This window comes from Symsagittifera roscoffensis, chromosome 3, assembly GCF_963678635.1.
Source record: "Symsagittifera roscoffensis chromosome 3, txSymRosc1.1, whole genome shotgun sequence".
Taxonomy (NCBI): domain Eukaryota; kingdom Metazoa; phylum Xenacoelomorpha; order Acoela; family Convolutidae; genus Symsagittifera; species Symsagittifera roscoffensis.
Window position 1 is genome coordinate 15437772 of NC_087064.1, and position 22003 is coordinate 15459774.

The following is a 22003-nucleotide window of genomic DNA, read 5'->3' on the forward strand; positions in this document are numbered from 1 at the left end:
TTAAGAAGTTATCTTTTTTTTTCGAAAAAGTCAATTATTTTCTCTTCGGTTTTCCTGATTTTATTGACGCTTTTGCAACTGTTTGTTGGCGTTGTTTTTTTAAAATGATTTTTAGGAAGTTTCGGTTTTATGGTATTTTGGTTTTTTTATAAGAGGTAATGGTTTCAAGGGGAATTAGATTCAGGGATTCGACCTACTTTACAGCCAAAGGGTCCCTCTTTGGTGCTATTTGAGACATCGATTATTGGTTGGCCAACTCGCAAGCTTTTCTGACTGTGCCTTAGACGCCAATGTACCAAAGGTACACATTAGAGGGGTTCAAACACACGATTTTTTCGGCTTTCCCAAAATTGCTCCAAGACGTTATTTTTTGCTTGTTTTTTATTTTTTTTTCACCAAGTTGAATCTGGCGCAAAAAAACTAGTGGTAAAACTCCATCCAGCAATTGGTGAAAAAAATGATGACTTTAAACGTGACTTTAAAAAGTGATGGACTTGTGAACTCGTTCTTTGTTGTGAAAAGAGAAAAAATTATGTTGACGAAACGGTATGAGGTGTTTGCTGAGTCAAATACACCAAAGAGCGGATAATTCAGCAATGACTCTTCATTTCTACGATGAGCTTTTTCAATTTCAATTTGTTGTAAATAGTTATCTAATGTGCTTTAAAAATCTGCGTGTTTATCGATTTTTGTTTGTTCGCTTTTTATTACACGAGCATAGCTTGTGTTATAGTATGAACTTTTTTTGTTCAACCTAAGTCGCAAATATTGTTGCGATGCATTTGTTGCGACAAAATGTGTTCATTTTGAAAGTGTTCATTTTGATCCAGCTATTCGCGATTGTGTATGCCAAGTGAAACTTCGCCTCTGTGTATATTTTTACCATGATAAATCTGGTCGAAACAATCTGTGCTATTTTCGCAGTGACCGGGGAATCTTGCTTTTTTACGGCGTGATTGTGTAATAATATATTAGAGCTCCTTTTGCTGATTTTTTGCGTGTGTTTGCTTGCGAAGTGTAGCCTCGACTCTGTCTGAAATTCATGTTTTCAGTTCTTTTTGTTGCAAAAAGAAACGATAATTGTCATCTTTAGAGTAAACTTGAAATAAAAAGATATACAGCGATAATTTATTGTTTTTTTTTTTTTGAAAAAATGAATTATATGTGTCATAGTACTGGAATATCTGGCTTGAATGCCGAAGGCAGGTAACAAAAAATTGATTTCAAAAAGGTTTTCATGTGTTTAATGCCCAGTCTAGATATCAAATGGCAAAAGTGTAATTTTTCAGAAGTGAGAATGGCCGAAGCAGGAGCTGGTAACTGGTGCTTGATCGAATCTGATCCAGGAGTCTTCTCCGAACTCATTCGGGGCTTCGGGGTCACCGGAGTACAAGTAGAAGAGATTTACTCTTTAGATGAAGATTCTTTTGCACCGCTGAAGCCAGTTTTGGGACTTATTTTCCTGTTCAAAATTGATGCCAACTCAGATACCAAAAGCGAAGGCACTTTAGTGCAAGATAACAGGTGTGTAGTTGCTATATCCAAATGTGTTGCTTAGCTCTTTCGGGTTTCTAAGCGAATAAAGAAAGGGTTTCTTAAGCGATTGTTTGTTAAGTGAAGTAAGTTTTGACTGCGAAAGATGCGGGCCAAAATAAAAAGTTATCATTGAACTTATAATGAACGACGTGCTCTATGAGAATTGCTTTGATAAACTAAATGTAACTTAACATTGGATTTTTTAAGCAATCTAATACAGGTGATTTTGTCTGGTAATTTCGTATATAGGCAACAGCAATTTTACGGTCCTCTATTCTATTAGTGTAGTATATATTGATGTCTTGATAACTAACTACTTTGTCTGTTTCTAGACTAGACGAAATGTTCTTCGCCAAACAAGTAATCCAGAATGCGTGTGCGACACAGGCCATCATCAACCTACTCATGAATGCAAAACAGGAGTCACTTGACTTAGGCGACAACTTAAAAACATTCAAAGGTATGCATCATGTCATGTAATTTGGCTTTAATGGTATCTTAATGTAAGACCACGCCTCCATTTTAAGCAGGCTTCTTAGAGTGTCCCTAGTAATTCCCGAAATCAGTTTCAAGTAAATATTTTTTAAAATTACGAAAGTGTATCAGTGTTTTACCCATTTATATCATTTTATCATTTATATTATTTACCCAGATTTTACCAAGTCGTTCGACCCGCAGACAGCGGGGCTTGCGATGAGTAACCAGGAGCAGCTGCGAGAGGTACACAACAGCTTCGCCAGACAGCAGGTGTTCGAACTGGAGGACAACTCAGGCGCTAAAGATGAGGACTTGTTTCACTTTGTGGGCTACTTGCCTGTTAACGGCAGGTACATGTGATAAAAGCAGCCGTAAAAATTGAAATTTGATTAATCCGAAATCTCGAAAAATAAAATTGTTAACCGACCTAGAATATATAAATCATTTTTTTCAGGCTCTACGAGTTGGACGGTTTGAATGAAGGACCTTTAGACCACGGTGCTATTGGAGAGGGCGCAGACTGGTTGTCGAAGGCCAGAGAGGTGTTGCAGAAACGCATTGAGAAATACTCTTCCTCGGAGATCAGGTTCAACCTCATGGCAATCATCAAAGGTAACTATTTTGAAAAGTATGAGGAAAATTGTTATCTATTTTGGTAAGATTCAATACTTAAATGAAAAATGATTTCAGTTATTTTTTGTGAGCAAAAAAACCAATGACAGTTATTTTATTCCGAGCATTGAAAAAGGGGAGGAACTTCAAATTCGGGTGTGTTTTAATTTTTTTCTTTTTCCACTCCCATTGTCTAGAAATTTATCCCAGTGTCGAGAAAAACCGGTTTGAAATTTTGATTTTTCGTCTAACTTCGAGTTAGTAACGCGATCGAGTAACGATTGTTAACAGAAGTATAGCTTGTGTTAAAGTGTGAACTATCTTTTTTTTCCAACCTATGTCACAAATTTTGTTGCGATGCCATTGTTGCGATAAAATGTGTTCATTTTGAAAGTGAACGTTTTGATCCAGCTATTAAATACAGCCGATGCTAATGAGGTTAACACAGACTATTATTTTACAAATAGCACTTTAGCTTCAAGGTATCATGGATCTGTAGCGTAGAGGTAGGGAAAGAGACCAGCAACAAAATAAGAGGGTTCGAACCTGGGCAGGGTCGGATGTTTTAAATGAATTTTTTCGTTTTTTAGTTAAAATGCATCCACTCTATAAATTGAAGCATGCTAATTGGTAAATTCTTGTTTGATTAAAACAGGCATTATGAAATTATTTGGGATTGGGTTTTTTAATATGTTTTGTGACGCTTTGGAAAAATTTTTCACTTTTTTCGAAAATTTAGTTTTTCTCAAAAACTACTCACCGATTTCCAAAAAAGTTGCAACAATGGAAAATTCGCTCACTCCTTTTTGTGCCTGCATAATCCCCTAGTCTCTTTTAGCCTTACCTCACTTTCTACAGCCTGCGAAAAAGTGTGTGGGGGAATTTTTGACCCTAATCTTTTGGGTTTTTTTACATTTTCTCAAAAACTACCCTCCCAAATCTGAATTTTGGGTTCAACGGATAGAACAGGTTCTGGGATGCTCCCCTGCTCAAGCGGTTTTTCTAAAAAAAAAGTTATAGCACTCAGAAAAGTCAAATTTTTGATTTTTGACCGTTTTTTGAAACTTTTTGACTTCTCAAAAACTAACACTCCCAAATCTGAGATTTCAATCGAAAAGACGGGTTGTGAGAAGCTCTCTTGGACAGCGGTAACCCGCAAATTTTTTACACAAAAATAATGACCCTGGGAAAAGTCGAATTTTCGTTTTTTTTACCTTTTTTTTTAAAAACTTTTTGACTTCTCTCGAAAACTACCCACCCAAATCTAATGAGCAACGTTTTAAGCATCTTTCAACCTAACAAGCTCTTGTAATCACTTCAATTTTTAAGAAAACTGAAGTTATTGATGAAAAGATTTTGAAGTAATTGTATGGAGATTTACTTTTCTTTGCTATAGGTCTATTTTTGAAATTACTCTTGTCCTTTTGAAATTACACAAAAATTTTAAAAAAAAATATCAAACAGGTATTTCCAGCTTCAGCTGGCCTCTAGTTTCTTTTTTTTGCAAATTGACTGGTACTGCTAATGTGTCATAATGGGCTAGAATCACTTAGCAATTATGTAGACTCATAATTGGCGTGCGTCACTTAAGAAATTTTGTAGACTCAAAGTTTTACTCATTCAGTTTTTCCCAATAGCGTTATCGGTCATCTTTTTGCTTGTGTACGCGAAGTGCAACTTCGCCTCTGTGTATATGGAACATTACTGTTTTTTAAAGAATTTTGAGATAAGAAACTTGATTTTACTTTAAAGAAAACCAGTTTTGGATGTTTCATTTAGCCCTTGTTTGACAAATAAGGTTTTCTAAAAAAATTTATAGTGCAAAAGTTTTTATGTCATTTTTCTTGTTTTCCATTCATTTTATGAAAATAGTTGTTGTCAATCATGCCCATTTCACGAATTTTCTACGCGATTGCATAGTTCTAGAATCACACCAGCCATTAAAAACGACACGAATTTGAAGAAAATTTAAACAAAAACTTTTTCTGTTTTTTTTTAGTCTGAAGATTTTGTGCTACTTGCACACCAACCGGTTATCCTTGTTTAGTTTCGGGTTTTTCGACCGGTGTGTGTTGATTGTTTTTGAAGTCGTATTTTGTGAAAGATACTCCTTGAGGTTGACGAGAGAAGAAACGGATTTTTTTTCCTAAGGAGTTAACGAGGAACCTAATTGCCCTTTATACAGCATCCTACCAGACTTCATATTTAATTAGAAAAATTGAGACAAAGGTAGATATCGTTATATACATATCATATCATACGTATATTACATTTTAATCAAACATATATGTCTATTGAACATGTTATTACGCTTGAGATTAGCAAGAGTTATCAAATCGGAATGTAGACATTTTTTTTTCTTGTGTACAACTAGTTTAACAAAACCAGTTGAATAACTTATGATGCTGCTATTACTTATGCTGCTTTGCTGACATGCTCAATTTCATGAAAACTCAAAATCGACTACTGGCTATTGGGTGGGTACTTGTTACTACACAATCAGTTTTTTTTGGCTCAACTGGTGTCTGCTCGAAGATTGTCGGCCTTGTTTCCGCTTCAAAAGTTTTGCTCAGTTGCTGAAATGAATTTCAATTTTCTTGCTTGGCATATTTGTCTAGAATTCCAGTTTGATAAATGAAAGGGTTTGGGATTGGGTTTTTTTGAGATGCTTTGGAAATTTTTTTTTTTTTTTCTACTGATTTTCAAGAGGATATCCATAGAAAGACCGCCTAGTCTCCCCTGGTCTCTTTTTGCCTCACCACTCTGTCTACTGCCGTCTAAAAAGTCTGTGGGGGAATATTTGACCGATATTTCTGATTTTTTTTTCGTTTTCTTAAAAACCTACCTAACCAAATCTGAGATTTTCTAAAAGTTTTTCTAACCTTTTTCAACTTAAATTCAAGTTCTGATTATTTTGACCGTTTTTTGATGTTAAAAGTTTTTTCTGAAACAACTCCCAAACCTGATTCTATTGGTTCAATGCAGTTAAAGGGTAATGGGAAGCTCCCCTGTATTAGCGGCTACTCAAAATTTTGTACGCAAACAGAAATCGTCCTCTGAAAATTCAAATTTTTGCCAAAGAACGGGTTGTGGGAATTCAATTGCATACGCGACCAAGCCCAAATTTTTGGACAGAAAAAAAACATGGCCCTCGGAAAGTCAAAATTTTTATTTTGTTGGCCGTTTTTTGAAACTTTTTGGTTTTTCTCCAGAACTACCCTAGCAAACTTGGGTTTTTGGGTTTAAGCGAAGTTACAGATTGGGAGATTCTCTTCTGCATAAAAGGCTACGCTCAATTTTTTTATTAAACAAAAGCTATGATTCTCGGAAGTGTCAACTTATGATTTGGAATCTTCTCGTCTTTACCGGCCACGACCTGCTTTTAGCAAAAAACTGCGGAATTCGGAAAGTCGAGCTTTTGAACTTTGACTATTTTTTTTTGGAGTTTTTGAATTTTACTTAAAAACTACCCTTTCAAATCTGAGATGAAAATTTCAATCGAAAGTAGCGGTTGCGGTATTTTTTTTTCTGCAGAAGCGGCTACTCCTTTATTTTTTCCCCAAAATCTCCGAAAGCTTAACTCTTCTCTCTTATTTTAGTAGAGAAACAACTGGCAAAGTCCATTTTTTGAAAATGCGCATTTCGTCTCGCATCAGTATAACAACTTCAAAAAATATCAAACACATTACTCCACATTTGCTTGGCCCTAGGTGTACTTCATCGAGACATGTGAAAATTTTGGTTTAATTAGTTTTTTTTCAACATTTTTCTCTTTTTTTCTTATGCTTTTTTATGATTGTGTCGTATCGCAAGAGATGCCAAGCTCCGCTTCGCCTCTGTGACAAAAATTAGTCATATCAACTTCTGTGTTCTTAGTGTGAAATTGATAAAATTTATTTTAAGATCGGCGACTGAAATACGAGCAGGAAATCGAAGAGCTGAAAACAAAAACTTCAGGTAAGAGTGCAAAACTGTAATGATTTAAAAGCCAAATTAAATTAGCTACAAGTATCGAGTTATTGGAGTTATTGATTTTAATCATTCCGAGCGCGAACTGAAGGCACTGAGGCTTTGGGAATGTTTTGCGCAAAATCAGGGACCTCTAATTAACTTCAGATAGGGTCTACTGATTCTAGTATCTCACATCAGTCGTGATCCGATCGATATTTGAAGTTTTTGAAAAAGCTTTATCGCCGGATTTGAGTTTATTGCTTTTGAAATGAAGTCATTTCATATTAAGTCAGTTTAAGATAGTGAAAATTACTTGATAATTATTCTGATTTAAAAAGATAATAGTTTTCGAAATTTTCCATTTAGTTTCCTCTGCGCGCACAAGAAAACTGCTAAAATTGGAAAAATGATTTAGGTTTTCCATTTTTTTTTGTCTTTTTTCAAGAACAAGGGTGGTCGTATTTTGGCTACTTGCTCTGCTACCAGCTATGCGTATTGATTTTTTAAAAGATCGAAGAGTAATACGAATCACCTAATTTAAGCGTTTTTATTTTTAAAGCTCAATCAAGTGAAGAGAACTTGATCGAAATGGCGAGGCTTGAGTCACTTCTGGAAGCGGAAAATATGAAATGGAAGCAGTATAAAGTCGACAACATAAGAAGACGTCACAACTACATTCCACTAATAGTGAATGTGCTGCAAGTATTAGCTGAACAGGGAAAGTTGACTGAGTTTTACGAGACGGCCGCAAAAAGAACTAAAGAACTGAAAAAATCAGAAACGCAATCGAAATAACGGAAAACAAAGAATTTTAAGTGGAAGAAGTATGTAGAGAAATGAATAAGTGATGGTGAATTAATTCATGAAGCTGATAATGCAATGGATATATTATTCTGAAAATTTCATTTGTTTTCCTTGTTTGAAACATAATTTAGTAAATATACGAGCACATTTTTAAAACTTTCCAACAGTCAAAAGAGTTTTTTGGATTCAAGTTTCATTTGTTTTTTACCCTTGCGATAAGCAAGGGTATTGCAATCGGGTACTAGGCTTTTCCCCCGTAATTAACTTTGTTCACGAGACTCATCTGATCGAGACTTCGGGACTCACCTCTAGTGATACCTTGTTTCATAATTAATTCAAATTTCTTATCGCTCTTGGCCCTTTTAGCCTGGAGGTAGCAAGTATGCTTGGGATGCAAAGATCCGTGGTTCAAATCTTACTGGGACCGGTTTTTTTTCTAATGGGAAACATTTTGTTTCAAATAAATTTGTCGGACAGTTATTCGTTTGTCGACTTGGTTGCTATATCTTCGAATTGTTTTTTTTTTTTGCAGTGGGCCTGTTTTGAATGGTGCTTTTATTTCTAGATTTACTTGTAAATTTACTTACTTTGACTATGTATTTCATTTTTTGTTTTGTTTCACTTAAAAACTTTATTTGGCTTAAATTATTTCGGCTTTTTTATCGGCTTTGGGAAATTTTGGATCGGAAACTCAATGTTTACATTCCCCTCCGCACTGTTAAAATTGGTTGCCTTTTTACCACTTGGTTTGTTAAAATATCATTTTTTCTTCTTTTTTGGCTTAATAGGTTTATGCTTGCTTTATATCGGCTTAGTAGCCTCTTTTCGCGTCGTTCGATTCGCCAAAAAAAGTTTTCGTGTTTCCAAGTGTGCGTTATGAGGGTAAATGGAACGTACAAGTTTTAATTAAATTTGAGTTCATAAAAATTTCGGCTTGAAGAGTTCCTGCTAAGATATTTTCGGCTTTTTCACCGCTTGGTTATTTTTGTTGCAATGATGATTTTGCATTATATTGTTTGGGCATGTTTTTTTTCTCAACTACCATCATTCATTTTGATAGATTTAGTTGTATCGCAAGTGGTGCGAAGCTCAGCTTCGTCTCTGTGTATAATAATCTTTTCTAACTTGAACCACGATAACAAATTTTATGTCAACCGGAAGCAAAAGCCATTTTGTACTCTTTCAACACTTTCTAAAAGTTTTCTCCCTCTACAGATTAATTTATTTGCTGGGAGAGCATAATTCATTTTTAATTCTTTTTTTCTAGCAAATGTCATCCATGTGGCAGCTAATGAAATACTACATAATCGACATCTTGGGTTTTTGTTGTATTCCTTAATTTAGCAACAATTTTCCAGTCATCGGTTCGCTTCATTGAAAAATGTTGTTTTTTTCAGATTTGTGTGGCTTTGTAATATATGTAAATGTAAATATTGTACATAAAATGGCCAATAGACCAGACAGCGGTAAAATATCAGAAGCGGCCACTGAAGTTGACGTTGAAACAGTCGATGACGTCAATGGTATGACACGTGAACAATTGGAGGCCGAACTCATTCGAGTGAAAACAGAGTACAACGAGATGCACTCTTTGTTATCACGTTTGTTCAACGATGCCGACTCGGAAGCGTTTGAGATCTTGCGAGTCAAATTCAACTCGGATCAAGATGCGGGAAATATGAAACACGATTCTTCAAAATTAAAAGGTCTTCTTTCAAAGCAATCAAAAGACGCTAATGTTCCGAGCCGTGCTGTTACTTTCAGCCCGGTCAAAACTCAAATTTCAGATCGTTCAGGCGATAATTTGAAGTTACACCGGGAAGCGACATTCGTCAATTTAGATACGAGTAACTCATATTCTCGCAACATGGAAACAGAAAACGCACTGTCTAATCGCCTCTGTCAATTGGACTCTTACCTGGGCATGCGTGGCATAACAGAGGGTTGGTTTTTAAAAAGATAATTTTCGGAACAGTTGTTTTTCGGGAAAAAAACGCATGCCTTCAAGTGACAATGAGGGAGCAAAAAGTTATGCGATTAGTAGTCTTTAAAGCGAATTGTAATCCTTTTTGCACTTGCGACTTGTAATCGGGAATTAGACTTTTTCCCGTAAACAATTTCGATCAAAAATCTGTAAGAAAGTGACCTTGCGATATAATGGAATCTCAGTTTTTTCCAATTCTTTACTATTTGGTCTTGTGGTAAATTACATGCATTGGTAGCCTACGGTGAGGGGCTAGAGTCTCGGCTGGACCGGTTTTTTTATTATCGCGAATTAGAATTGTTTCTAGGAATTGAATTATCGTTGGACTGTGTATTTTGGTCGGCTCAATTTCAAAGCATGGATTTTGCGGAGAGTTGCCACATATTGAAATCGTTTTTTGTTGCTGAACGCATTTTGCATTAGTTCCTTTTAGTTTTTTTTATTTACTCCTGCAAATAATAGTTTTACCTTGATTTCGTATTTACTTTTTTTTGCACTTAAAAACTGTTTTGGCACTTGTTTTATTGGTCTGTTGACCTAGTTTTGCATCAATTTTTTATGCTCCCCTCTGGATAGCACTAAATGCTAAAAGTCTCAGATTAAAATTTATAGTTCTAAGTTTTTCATTCCGACAGTTATGTTTTCTCGGTTCTACGGGTTTTTAAACAATTTTTATCGGTTCAGTTGACTCAATGATTGATTTTGAATTTTCGTTAAGCGTCGTCGATTTTTTTTGGATGTGCTTTACGGAAATAGAACACCATTCCAGACTTATTTTTTTTAGTTGTTCTTTCGGAATTTTTCATTTTTGGATTGTTTGGCTTTCCTGTCTGTCAGCCTTTTTTTTTAAATTTCAGCAGTCTTTAGTGCATTGTTTTTACCCATGCTTGACAATGTCCAGAAGTTCGATTCCAGTTGGGGCCTGTTTTTTTTGCAAACAAAAGTTTCGGCAATTTCTGACTATTTTATCGTTTGTCTTCTTATTTTTGTCGGCTTAGTTCCCACAGAAGCGGCTTTTTCGAAGGTTCGGCTTCTCTCGTGATTTCCAAAAGCTCCTTTTCAATCCTTTTAAAGTTTCTTATGGTGCAGGTAATTTTTTTCCAGGACTTTTTTGGCTTTTATTTGCAATTTAATTTTTTTTTGACAAAACGCTTGTTTGAAGTTTTTTTTTCATTTTTTGTTTGCAACATCATTTGATTTTAATCATAGTCATCATCCATTTTTGTATCGCAATTGTTATGTGGTCAATTCTTATTAAGTGGTTATTTTTTGATAGTTTTTTAAGCGAAATGCGTGTGCATGAAACAGATTACTAAATTAGTTTTCTGCTCACCTCTTTGCAAATTAAGCTTAAATAGAGTTACTTTCTCTATGTTAGGCAGTTCCAGTTCGGCAAGTGTGACTGACCACCGGATGATGCGCATGGTTAGTATTTCGGACAGCAGTCAGGGATCCAGACCAGCCAGCTCTGCTGTTGGTTCAAATACCAGTCGACCACGCTCTGCCTCTCAACCGAGAAGTTCTTTTCAGAGTGTAAAAAACGAAGTGAGTTTGCCTATTTTTGTTCTATCTTAATTCAAAAAATAGACCTACGTTTCAATTGATGATTGATGATAATAATATGCCTCTTGCAATATTTTTTTCTACTGCTAGTGCAATCTAAAAAATACAATCAATCGACATAGATCGTCCTGTGCATATATGTAATACCTCGTATTGTCAGAATTACATCGACCAGAAAGAATTATCGTAATGCAAAAAACTAGAGTCAAAATTATATTAAATGGTATTATTTTTATTATTAGCGCAATGATTGACAATGGTAAGTGATGTGTGTTCTAAAGTGTGATTTGGTTACCCTTGAATTTGTTTGGCAGTCTTTCTAATTTATCGCCGCTTTGATTAAGAGTCGATGAACTCAGTTAACTTCATTTCCGTTGTAAAAAGGACGGGAAATTCCACTATTGAACCGAGAAATTGTAAAGATCACGAAAAAGGTGATCGACTTCTAATTTCGAAAATTGAAATTAATTTTCAGATTTCCCTGCTAATCAAGTTGTACTTTTTGATCCAGTTTTCAAGTGGAATAATTTAATCAAAAAGTGCCAATCATCATAAGTTGTTCTAGAAGTTCAAAGAGCTTTCAGGGCATCTTTTTTTGACATTCGAAAATTGAAGTTTTTCAGAAAACAAGTCAGTATTTTTTTCTGTTTGCCTTCTTTCCATCGACTCTTTTCCTATTGTCTGGTGGCTATGTTTTGAACTTCCCCCATGCACTGTCTCTAGCCTTGAAAGTGCTAAAAGGCTATCACTATTAATACTTTGCTTGTGCCTGCTTGGTGTATTTGAAAGGAATTCTAACAAGGTTTACTATCCCAACTGCTGATTAATCAGCTGTTATAGCATTTCTCGTCAAATAATAACCAAGAATATTTTTTCCGTTTCCAGGTTTACAAACCAGAAAAGTTCACTCAGCCTGTTCCTAAGCGTTCGTTCCACGAGATCAACTCGTTCCTCAACGGCAACAAAGTCCTGCCTAGTCCAGGTGCTCCGGACGAGTTCAACTTCAAGCCAGCCTCCGACGTCTGTTACGAAGATATCACAGCTGATAAAAATAGCAGGAAACGAGCCGCTGCGAATGCAAAGGAAAACCCAAAAACCTCACTGGTTCCTCCCAGAAGGTGAGTTAAGATCAACTTCAGCATAAATGCCATGTCAATTTTCATAAAATCACATTCTCGAAACAGCTGAAAACTTTTCGTTCTTAATTATAATTTGCTTTTAGCGGTACTTTATCCCTGCGATAAGTACGGGTGTTGCATCTAAGTACTAAGTTTTAAAAATTGTTCAGGCTCAAATTTACTTTTTTGCGGTTTGAGTTCTGATTTCTTTTAAACACATCATTTTCTTTGCTAAAACACATCATTTTCCGAAAATTGAAAAAAAATTATCAGATTTCCTTGCGAAATAAAAAATTTAATTTTTTGAACCAGTTTGAATTGTTCGAAGTTCCAAGATCTTTAGGTCCATCTATTTTTTTGCTTGAATTTCGAAAGTTGAAGTTTTTTCAAAGAAACAAGTCAATTTTTTTCTGTTTCTTTGCGTTCGTTGACTATTTTCCAACTGTATGTTGGCTGTTTTTTTAATGCAAAGTCTTAAAAGTTGTTCAGGTTCAACTTTAGTTTTTCGCGGTTTGATCTTTGATTTCCTTTAAAGTTCAGTTCGTTTCCTTTGTTAAAAGGAAGGCAAACTTTACTATCGAAGAGCGAAAGTGTAATGGTCACAAAATCGACTTCTAATTTTGAAAATGGAATTTAATTATCAGATTTACAAGCGGAGTCTTCTGCTTCATTGATTAATGTGCAGGAAATTATTACGCATGTAATTGTTATGCTGTCGAATAGTCTTTTTCCTGAAACAACCCGTCCAACGAATCACTGAATCATTTTCTCAAAACCGAACTTCAGTCTACCAGCAGATATACTTTGCATCATTTCTGCATTTCAATTAGCTGCAACATGTCTGCCTTTCAAATACACGTTTTATTTGATATTAAATTGTTTGATTTTATTTTGCCAACTCCGATTTGGTATAAATTTTTGTTTTTTTTTTATTTAATCGATTTAAAGTTTTCTCGGTTTATACTTCATTGGCTAAGTGGCCTCATATTGCATCGTTTGATGAGCAAAAAGAGTTTTTATACGTGTAACGTTGCGTTTTGTGAGGCGATGATTTTTTGTTTTTTGAAAGTTTTCGTTCAGGCTCAAGTTTGATTTTTTTTGCGGTTTCGTTTTTTTTTAAATTCAGTTCATTTCCTTTGTAAAAAGGAAGACAAGTTCCACTATCGAGCAGCAACAGTGTAAAAATCATGGAGAAGGTGATCGACGGGTTTGAATTTTACGATTTACCAGGGGAGTAAATTTTCTCTATTGGTCCATCTTTCTCAATATGGATTAATTTTTCACTGGAGTCAGCTTAGTGTATTAATACGAGCCTTTTTTTTCTAACCTGCGTCGCAAACCTTTGTGCCACTTTTGTTGGAACCTTTCAGTTTTTTTTGATAGCATGGGCTTTGACATTCAAATTTTAATAAGCTAAGACAGTTGATGCATTTTTAATTCATCAATTGAACCGAAAGTAAAAATTTATTTCAAACAGCAAAACAATCATAAAAATTCGATTTCAGAAGTTTATTAAATCACATATCTCGCCATTTTTTGAAATTCTTTATTTATACATAATGTGGCTTTATGCTTTGCGATTTGTTACATGCAAAGTTACTGTGGATGCCTTCAGTTTGATATATTCCAAATAATTACATGGAAAATTGAGTCTATTTGTATTTAGTGCCACTGTTGCTGAATTGCATTGGCAATTTATTAGTATATGTAGCTGCTTTATTGTTGACTAATGTTTGTAAATGTTTAAGTGTACGTGGCTGGTTGGTTAGTGCGTGAGACTCACTTTATTGCAATAGGTCGCAGATCGAATCCTAGACCTAGCTGAACTTTTACTAGTTCGAAGCTGCTTTTTTGTCGTGTTCTAGCTAGTATATGCGAAGCGAAGCTTCGCTTCTCCTTATCAACAAGTCAAAGAACTTATGAATATATTAAATGAAAGTCAGAATGCGCTATGGACGCTATGTTTAGCTGAACGCAATGTGTTAGCTTTGTCGAATCCAACGTTTAAGAAGTTCTTTAGGCTTAACGTTTAAGAGAAGGCGAAGAATGTGTTGACAAGAATTCAATTCTTTAGACAAGATGAACTCAATTCATTTTCAAGGCTAGACAGTCTTTGTCTGTTTTTCCTTTAACAGATTGTTTGCCAACCGACTTGCGCTATGAAAAGTTTTGAAATGTCATACTTTCATCGCTTGCTTAGCAAAACCTAAGCTTTTCGGCAATCGATTCGCTCTGTGAAAACTTAAGATAATTCAAAGTTTCTTTTCCTCAATAGTTTTCTTCGAAAAACCGAAACTTCTTGCCAGTCGATTTTCACTATGAAACAACTTGACGTATTTCAAAATTTCAGCACATTAACTACGTCCTCAAAAAATTTTGAATAATTTCAAGTTATCTCAAAGATCGAATCGTTTTGCGAAAAGCTTTGCCCAAAACGATTCGGTCTATAAATTAATTCAAAATTTAATAGCTTTAAAGCTCGCTTAAAAAACTTGAGGCTTTTCGCGAGCTAATTCGGTTTATGAAATAACTTGAAATGTTTCATAGCTTTAAAAGCTTGATTAGAAAAACTCCAAGCTTTTCGCAAACTGATTCGGTTTATAAATTAGCTTGAATTATTTTAAAATTTCTACCTGAAAAAGCTTGCTTAGAAAAACTTAAATTTTTGCGAATTGATTCGCTCTATAAAACAACTCGAAATAAATCATTCTTTCATCGCTTGAATAGCTTCCATAGTGAAACCTAAAATTTTGCCATCCGATTTGCTTCATGAAACATTTTGAAATATTGTAAGTTTCATAGCTTGAATAGCTTGCTTAGAAAAACTTCAATCTTTCGGGAACCGATTCGTTCTATAAAGCCTAAAGTTTTTCAAAACGATTAACGATATAGCTCAAACTGAAACTGTTCAATGTTTCATTGCTTGAATAGCTTGATCAGAATAACAACTAATTTTTTGTGAGCCAATTGATTATTGGAAGCGGGCTTGCTAGTATCAACTAAAACTAAAATCGATAACAAAAGTTATCGAAGTTTAGTATTGTGTTTGTAGTTTTAGTTTAGTATTGTGCTGTTCTGTGGGGTACCCTGTAGAACACGAAGGTGCAAGGGCGCTTTATTTTGTTCATGTACTTCTCACAAGCCACCAGACCACACATTTTGGAGTTTCCGGCCGTTTTGATGAGGCGGGGTCGTACGTGATGGTTCCTGAGTTACTGAACTTAAGTAACCTGCGAATGAATAAACAAAATGCCACAAGTGAAGCGCCCTTGCAGTATATGAAGAGAAAACCATGAACGAATCAAAGAATTACCACTCAGCGCTGATTAGTTGCGAAGTACACGATGAACAAGAGGGACACGAGGTTATTATATAAAGTGTGAACCGATGGACCACGAAAGGTCACACAGATAGAAGTAGCATAACCCAAAGTTGAACAGCCTCTCCCATCCCCGAGAATGCATATCCGAATAGCGCCATGGAGAGTGCAGATCCGAAGTCTGATCCGAAGGAACTATTATCTCGAAGAACGGACAGTTACCCCGAACTTGAACAACTTAAAAGAAGCTTATTTGCCATAATTGGTTTGTTACAAGGAGCGAAATCTATCCTTTTGTACTTTATATGGCGTGTGGGGGGATGATTTTCATAGAAAATTTCACAATTTAGAAGAAAAAATTTTTTTTTCATTTTGTTTCATTTCATTGAATTTTTTTAATGTTATTACTGCTCCATAAACCTTAAAAGGCAGTCGGAACATTCAGGGCTTCGCCCTGATACGAGCAGTCTTGTTCTTGTTAGAATACAATTTAGCGCTTTGCCTTAACATGTCACCTAAAGATCAGAGTTAACGAAGATGTCCACAATGAAGGGTAGATATTATTATAACACAGTTTCATTCTGTGTTTCATTCTGTGTAACAATAATCTTAAAAACAACCTTCTTCAAAACTTACTTTTGTTTGGATAATGTGAGTCCTCCAACCCGAAAGTGCATCAACATTGACGTCATTCGAACTCGTTTCGGAATATCTAGCTTCTATCTGAGACGAGAAAGATCCTGCATTCTGATGACGACAGGAAGATTTATGTGGCGGACGCGGAAGATAGATGACAAGGTCTCTTCGCGAAGAGGAAACTACAGGCAGGGGAGTTCGTGTGTGCCAACTGGAGAAAGCCATTGCTGAAAAATGAAAACGAAAAATTGAAAGCAGCAGGGAAGAATGTGTTGTGTTTCACTGATGGCCATGACCTGTTCGTTGATGCCACTGACACACTCAACAGTGGGAAAGCTCGCTATTTGAGCGACTACCACGTGGATCCGAATGTACTTGTGAGGCGGATCTACCACAATGGCATGAGCCATATTGTCTTCAATTGTCCAGGAGCTTTGCTGCAGTTACGGGGACACGATAGCGCCAAGGAGAGTGGTGCGATTGCCCGGCATCAAAATGCCAACGCCATTGCCATCGCCTCAACCATCGCCTCCGCCACTAGCGACCCGAATTGTCAGAAAGGGATTGCAGCCCACTTGAAGCTGAAGTGGAGGTCCAAGCGGAGGGTCTCGCCATCAGAGAAAAGGACTCGGAAGCATCAGAAGACCGACCAGTGTCGCAAGCCAAACGGTCAGAAATGGATTGCAGCCCGCTTGAAGTAGAAATGGAGGTCCAAGCGGAGGGTCTTGCCATCAGGGAAACAGACTCGAAAGCGTCAGAAGGCCAGCCAGAACCAGTAGAGCCACCGCGGTACTATATTACCTATGATTTCCCTCTCCATAAGAAAGATGACTCCAAGATTCGTTTTCCTCCGGCAAGAAAAAGACATCATTTTGGTTCAGGAACATCGGCACACACAGGAGAAGCCAGACAGACAGGAGGAACCAGACAGACAAGAGGAACCAGACAGACAGACAAGAGGAACCAGACAGACAGGAGGATCCAGGCAGACAGGAGGATCCAGACAGACAGGAGGAACCGAAAAGCATGACGAGTTGGGGGACAGGAGGAACCGAGAAGCATGACTAATTGGAGGGACAGGAATCGAGATAGGAGGAACCCAGGGGCATGACGAGTTGCGGGGGGGGGGGCAGGAGGAACCGAAAAGCATGACGAGTTGGGAGGACAGGAGGAACCGAGAAGCATGGCGAGTTGGGAGGACAAGATAAACCGATACAGGAGGAACAGAGTTGGGAGGCGTTGGCCCATGTTAGTTTTGCGATTATGCAATTGAATTTTGCTAGGAAATGGTGGAACACCAGATTGAGTGTTCAGTGCGGCAATGCAAGGGTGTCACCGAAATGTACCAAGGGAGGAAAGTGCACTCTTTCGTCCAGTGCACGGAATGCACAGTCTAGTGCAACTAAAAAGTACTTCTCGAGGAAGCACACCAGCCACCAATTCCCGGCGAGACTTACCACTTATAAACGTGGGAGGAAGATCAATACCAGAAGCTCCAGGCATGTAGCAGAGAGCGATATGATGAGAGCCTCGAAATCGACTCCCCTAGAACAGCATTCCCCAGCCAACATCTACGGGATCAATAAATCGACAAACCAATTAGTTTACGGAAGCAAAGACGATCGCCATCAAGCAGCGATGATTCTAATGAGAGCTTGGTGGAGGATCGAAGTAACTTACCGAAATCAGCGGAGGACGAAAAATTTAAATGTGAATTTTGCGAGGAAACCTTCAAGCCTATATCAAAAGTGTCACCTCATGAAGATTAACGGCGTGACAAAACGAAAGTTTCTGTGTGTCAAATGCAACGAGTATATGTATTTAATAATTTTTTCATAATCGAGTGGTTACATATTCTCTATGATTTTCGAGTATGGTTTCCTTGCGTTCATTGACTACTCTCCAACCATCTGTTGGCTATGTTCAAGGTTTCTTCCAGCGTTTTATGAACGCATTTTTTTGAGATCAGCGGGTGTGTGCTTGAAAAGTTTTGGCTTTTTACCACTTCGTAAGTATGTTGTTTCGATGCAAATTTTTTTAAATCGTTTAATTTTTTCCATAGCGCTTATCCTGAGACAGACTAGATATAGGAACCATTATCATAAGTTTCGTTTTCTAAGGTTTGAAAAAGTCTTTTTGTTGCTTTTGGACAGAATTAGAAAATTTAGCAAATTAATTTAGCAATAAAATGGTCTCGAAATTAAATAGTTTTTCATAGAAAATGGATAAGATGATTGATTTAGTGTTCAATCCTTTTCCACTAAATAAAATCTCTTTGATTCTGTTCATCATTACTAAAATTATTTCAAATCGATGTACGCTTTCTGATTTTAATATGCCTTGAATCAGTTGTTGTAATTGGCGTCGGTTCTATTTAGGGATCTTCTTAGGATGGAGGAAGACAAAGAAGGCAATAAAAAGACGCCGCTTACGACGCATCAAAAGGGACCATTGAAATGGGTAAATGTATGTTGAGCAAGCATTCGGTTTTAAATCTTCGTTTGCAAGCATTTGCTATCGATTTCTGGTCTTTTACAACATCAAATAGGTACTTCAGGCTTCAAAAAGCATATCTCAAGTAAATTTTTATTAATGGTTTCATATTCGAGTGGTTACAGATCAAAGTTGGATTTTTATTTTTTCAACTGGTTTTTTTGATAAAATTTACCTTCTATAACTCATTTAGCCAGCATGGCTTTGTTTATTGTTTTTAAGACAAGTGAAACTGGTTCTATGAGTGCTTACGATGCTGGATTTCTGGACGACAAATCGGAAGCATTGCCTGGCGGTTATCCAAGGAAAATTACACTCAACAATCAATGTACAACTGTCCATAAGAAACAAGGCAGTTTGAAAAAGGGATTCACGACTAACCAAAAGACTGATGTAATTTTGTCGAGGACTAAGTCCGCGGGGGAACGAGTGTCAAGACCCAGGAGTGCAGGTAAGAAAATAGTATTGGAGAATCTATTTTTAATTTTTCTATTCTTTTACGACCTAAGTTACTATTACTATCAAATGTCTAATTTTGTGCTTTCGCTCAGACGTTCTCATCACACCAAGAATAAAAAACGACCCAATTTGGTTTAAAAAACTCTCACTCAATTTTTATTTTAAGCTGTTTGACCTTTGGTTTTTTCTGTAATTTCAGTTCAATTTCGTTTGCTAAGTCAGAATTGGATGCTCCAATAGCGAAGATGCAAATGGTGCGAAAAACATGAGTGGATTTTTTTGTATTTTAGATTCCCAGCGACATGAAAAATTATTTTTTTGATCTTTTTTGTGTTAAGGCGATATTTTGTTCTTTAAAGTTCAATTGTTGTCATTTTTTTCTGGAATTGTTCTGTCATTTTATTCCGACTACTTGAGCTCATTGACGCTTCCAAATGTCCGTTGGCTACATTGGTTTTTTGTTGATGGTCTTTTTTGTGATGCATGTTGTCTCACAAGTTTTCTCTTCGACGGTTTCTTATCACCCAAATACAAAGTGATGACCCACTAGGTGGTCCGAATAAATAAAGCTGATTTGTGGAATTTTTTTCAGTTGCTTGTTACACTGATTTCGTGTATTCTGTGCCCACTCCGGTGATCATGCCAGCATCTAATAACGGAGCAGAAACCGGAGGAGGAAGAGACAGCAAAACATTCCTTCGGGTGAGTTGATATTGGAAGGCAGTTTTGTATTTCACGCACGCAATGAATTGAGTTCAATGGAAACTAAGGTACTCAATCACTTGGAGTTTGTCACTGCAGTTCTCCCAAACACGAAACAATTTGAACTAGGGTAACCGGTTGCTGTGCATTTGGCCACGAATTTTCCTTATTCTTTTTCTATTCATAAAATAACTGACCGCTGTTTTTTTTTTAGTTTTTGATTGAATTTACCCATTGTAACTGTTTCGAAGGAAATTTTAAAGTTTTATACAGCGTTAAACTGTGGAAACCCAAATCACGTTTAAAAGGGCTTTATTATGTTACCACGCCTTTATCGTTTCTGCAGTTGTGTTCACATTTAAGAACTAAAATCTTAGGTACATTTAAGAACCGGCTATCTTAGGTAGTTGTTTTCACCAGTAAAAACGAATCGCCTTGTTTTAGCCACCGTTGAAATCTGCAATGGACTCAAGGAGCAGCTCAGATCTGACCGAAATGCGACAGCAAGTGCTTCGTCCTTCTGCCCGCGAGAACACGCCTACAAGCAATTTTGGGTCAGCTTCTACTAATCGGAGCAAAACTGCAACAGGTATCATTTCGGAAGGGCAAATTGAGATGAAAATAGCAAAACACATGGACTCTCTGTCACATCAGTATAAAAATTCAACTCTGGCGCTCCAAAAGAAAATAGGAGTCACAATTGATGGACTTGTTAAGTAACTTCAATTCTCATCTGCGTTATTTTGTCGAAATAGTTTGATTTTCAGTCTAGTCGATCACCACAACCATGCAATTAGTTCTGTTTCTATTGTAAATTGCTCACTTCTTTCGGCGAGTTTTACAACTTGCCTAAAATGTAATAATTTAATTGCAATAAAGATTTTTATTGTAAAATTTCTTAAAAAGAGTTTTGTATTAATATGTCTAGTCTGTACTAGTAGTCAACATGTGTACCAATAAATTGTATCAAGAGTTGTATGATAAACAATTTTTAAAAATGTTGCACCATGACATGTCAATGAAGCAGTTGCTTCTGCTGTATTCATGTTACCCAGTGTTTCAGATTCGTGGTGATTTTAAGTATAATAATTACGCTTGCGATTATTGCGATTAGCAAGCATTATCAAAACTGGAATGTAGACTTTTTCCTGGTTAACAACTTGTTTAACAGAATCATTTGATCACTTGTGTCTTGGTTCATAATGAATTCAACCTTCTTCGCGTTCCGAGCCACTTTAGCCTGAAGGTAACGATTATGCCTTGGACGGCAAAGGTCGTGGGTTCGAATCTGAGTAAGACCTTTTTTATTCAAACCGAAAACATTATGTTTCAAATAAAATTGCCGTCCGATTATTTGTCTGCATATTTTTTGGCGGCTTAATTGTCATATTTTGGAATCGTTTTTCTTTTTCGCTGCGCGTATTTTTCTTTAATGTTGCTTTTTTTGTTTGGTTTGATTTACTCCTAGAATTTGTAATTTTACTTGCCTTGACTTCGTATTTCCTTTGTTTTTTTTCTTCTGCCTAATGACCTAATTGTGGGTCGTTTTAAGGGAAGCACAAGTTTAACACTTCCCTCCGCACTTTTCAAATTGGTTATCTGTTTACCAATCGATTTGTTGAAATTTACTTTTTTTTGTTTTGAAAAATGTTTTCACATTTTGCAAAAATTTTTGTTTTTCTCGCACACTTCTACTGAGTCTTATGAATTTTACTTTTTTTAATTTGTTGCTTTTCTCTTTAACTACCCCTCTCAAATCTGAGTTTTTGATTTAAATGTTTAGAAAAGCTCCCCTGCGTAAGCGGCTACGCCCAGTTTTGTTTTAAAAAGTTAGGACCCTCGAAATAGTCCACTTTTTGATTTTTGACGGTTTTGTGATTCTTTGACTTTTCTGGGAAACTAACGTCTCAAATCTGATATTGTTGGTTCAAGGGAGTAAACAGGTACTGGGAAGCCCCCTGCATTAGCGGCCACCCACAATTTTTTTTACAGGAAAAGTTATCGCCCTCGGAAAAGACCAATTTTTGATTTTGAAGCGTTTTAAATATTCTCGAAAACTTCCCTGCGATATCTGAGATTTTGGGTTCAATTCAAAGAAGGGGTTGTGGGAAACTCTTTTGGTTGTGCGACCGTGCCACACTTTCTCTGACACCAAATTTTATGGACCCCGGGAATTTTGATTTTTTGACCGTTTTTCTTTTCGGAAACTACCCTCCCAAATCTAACATTTTGGGGTCAATCGAAATTACAGGTTGCTTAATTTTCTTCTGCGTGAGCGGCTTCGCTCTGTTTTTTACACAAAAAATAATGATTTTGGAAATGACATTTATAAAATATTGACCTTTTTTT

General features: G+C 36.4%; 2 protein-coding genes across 3 annotated transcripts in view; both read left to right on the forward strand.

Moving 5' to 3' along the window:
* The window catches only part of LOC134842399 (ubiquitin carboxyl-terminal hydrolase isozyme L5-like), a 445222-nt gene extending 437710 nt beyond the window's left edge, over positions 1-7512 (forward strand). The window contains exons 2-7 of the mRNA XM_063858720.1: positions 1288-1524; positions 1869-1996; positions 2189-2363; positions 2468-2625; positions 6529-6582; positions 7136-7512. Of these exons, the coding sequence (XP_063714790.1) occupies positions 1298-1524; positions 1869-1996; positions 2189-2363; positions 2468-2625; positions 6529-6582; positions 7136-7371 (978 nt within the window). The 5' untranslated portion in view covers positions 1288-1297 and the 3' untranslated portion in view covers positions 7372-7512. The remainder of the gene's footprint in view (positions 1-1287; positions 1525-1868; positions 1997-2188; positions 2364-2467; positions 2626-6528; positions 6583-7135) is intronic.
* A 1269-nt stretch (positions 7513-8781) lies between these two features.
* Positions 8782-20845, forward strand: LOC134842271 (uncharacterized). 2 transcript variants are annotated; one of them, XM_063858540.1, is made up of 7 exons: positions 8782-9323; positions 10743-10909; positions 11813-12045; positions 18379-18466; positions 18716-18944; positions 19545-19654; positions 20099-20845. In XM_063858540.1, exons 1-7 carry the CDS (start codon positions 8825-8827, stop codon positions 20372-20374), a joined length of 1602 nt encoding a protein of 533 aa, XP_063714610.1. In that variant the 5' UTR covers positions 8782-8824; the 3' UTR covers positions 20375-20845. The 2 variants fall into 2 exon arrangements, with proteins under 2 accessions (XP_063714610.1, XP_063714611.1); XM_063858541.1 differs by having other exon boundaries at positions 18379-18460; positions 20099-20844.
* The last annotated feature ends 1158 nt before the right edge of the window (positions 20846-22003 follow it).

What these genes read in the sequence shown, in the direction of transcription:
- LOC134842271 (XM_063858540.1), top strand. Translation starts at nt 8,825, where the DNA reads ATGGCCAATAGACCAGACAGCGGTAAAATATCAGAAGCGGCCACTGAA. An exon ending in GACCATTGAAATGGGTAAAT is followed by an intron (nt 18,467 to 18,715) that starts GTATGTTGAGCA and finishes ATTGTTTTTAAG; the next exon opens with ACAAGTGAAACTGGTTCTAT. An exon ending in ACAGCAAAACATTCCTTCGG is followed by an intron (nt 19,655 to 20,098) that starts GTGAGTTGATAT and finishes GCCTTGTTTTAG; the next exon opens with CCACCGTTGAAATCTGCAAT.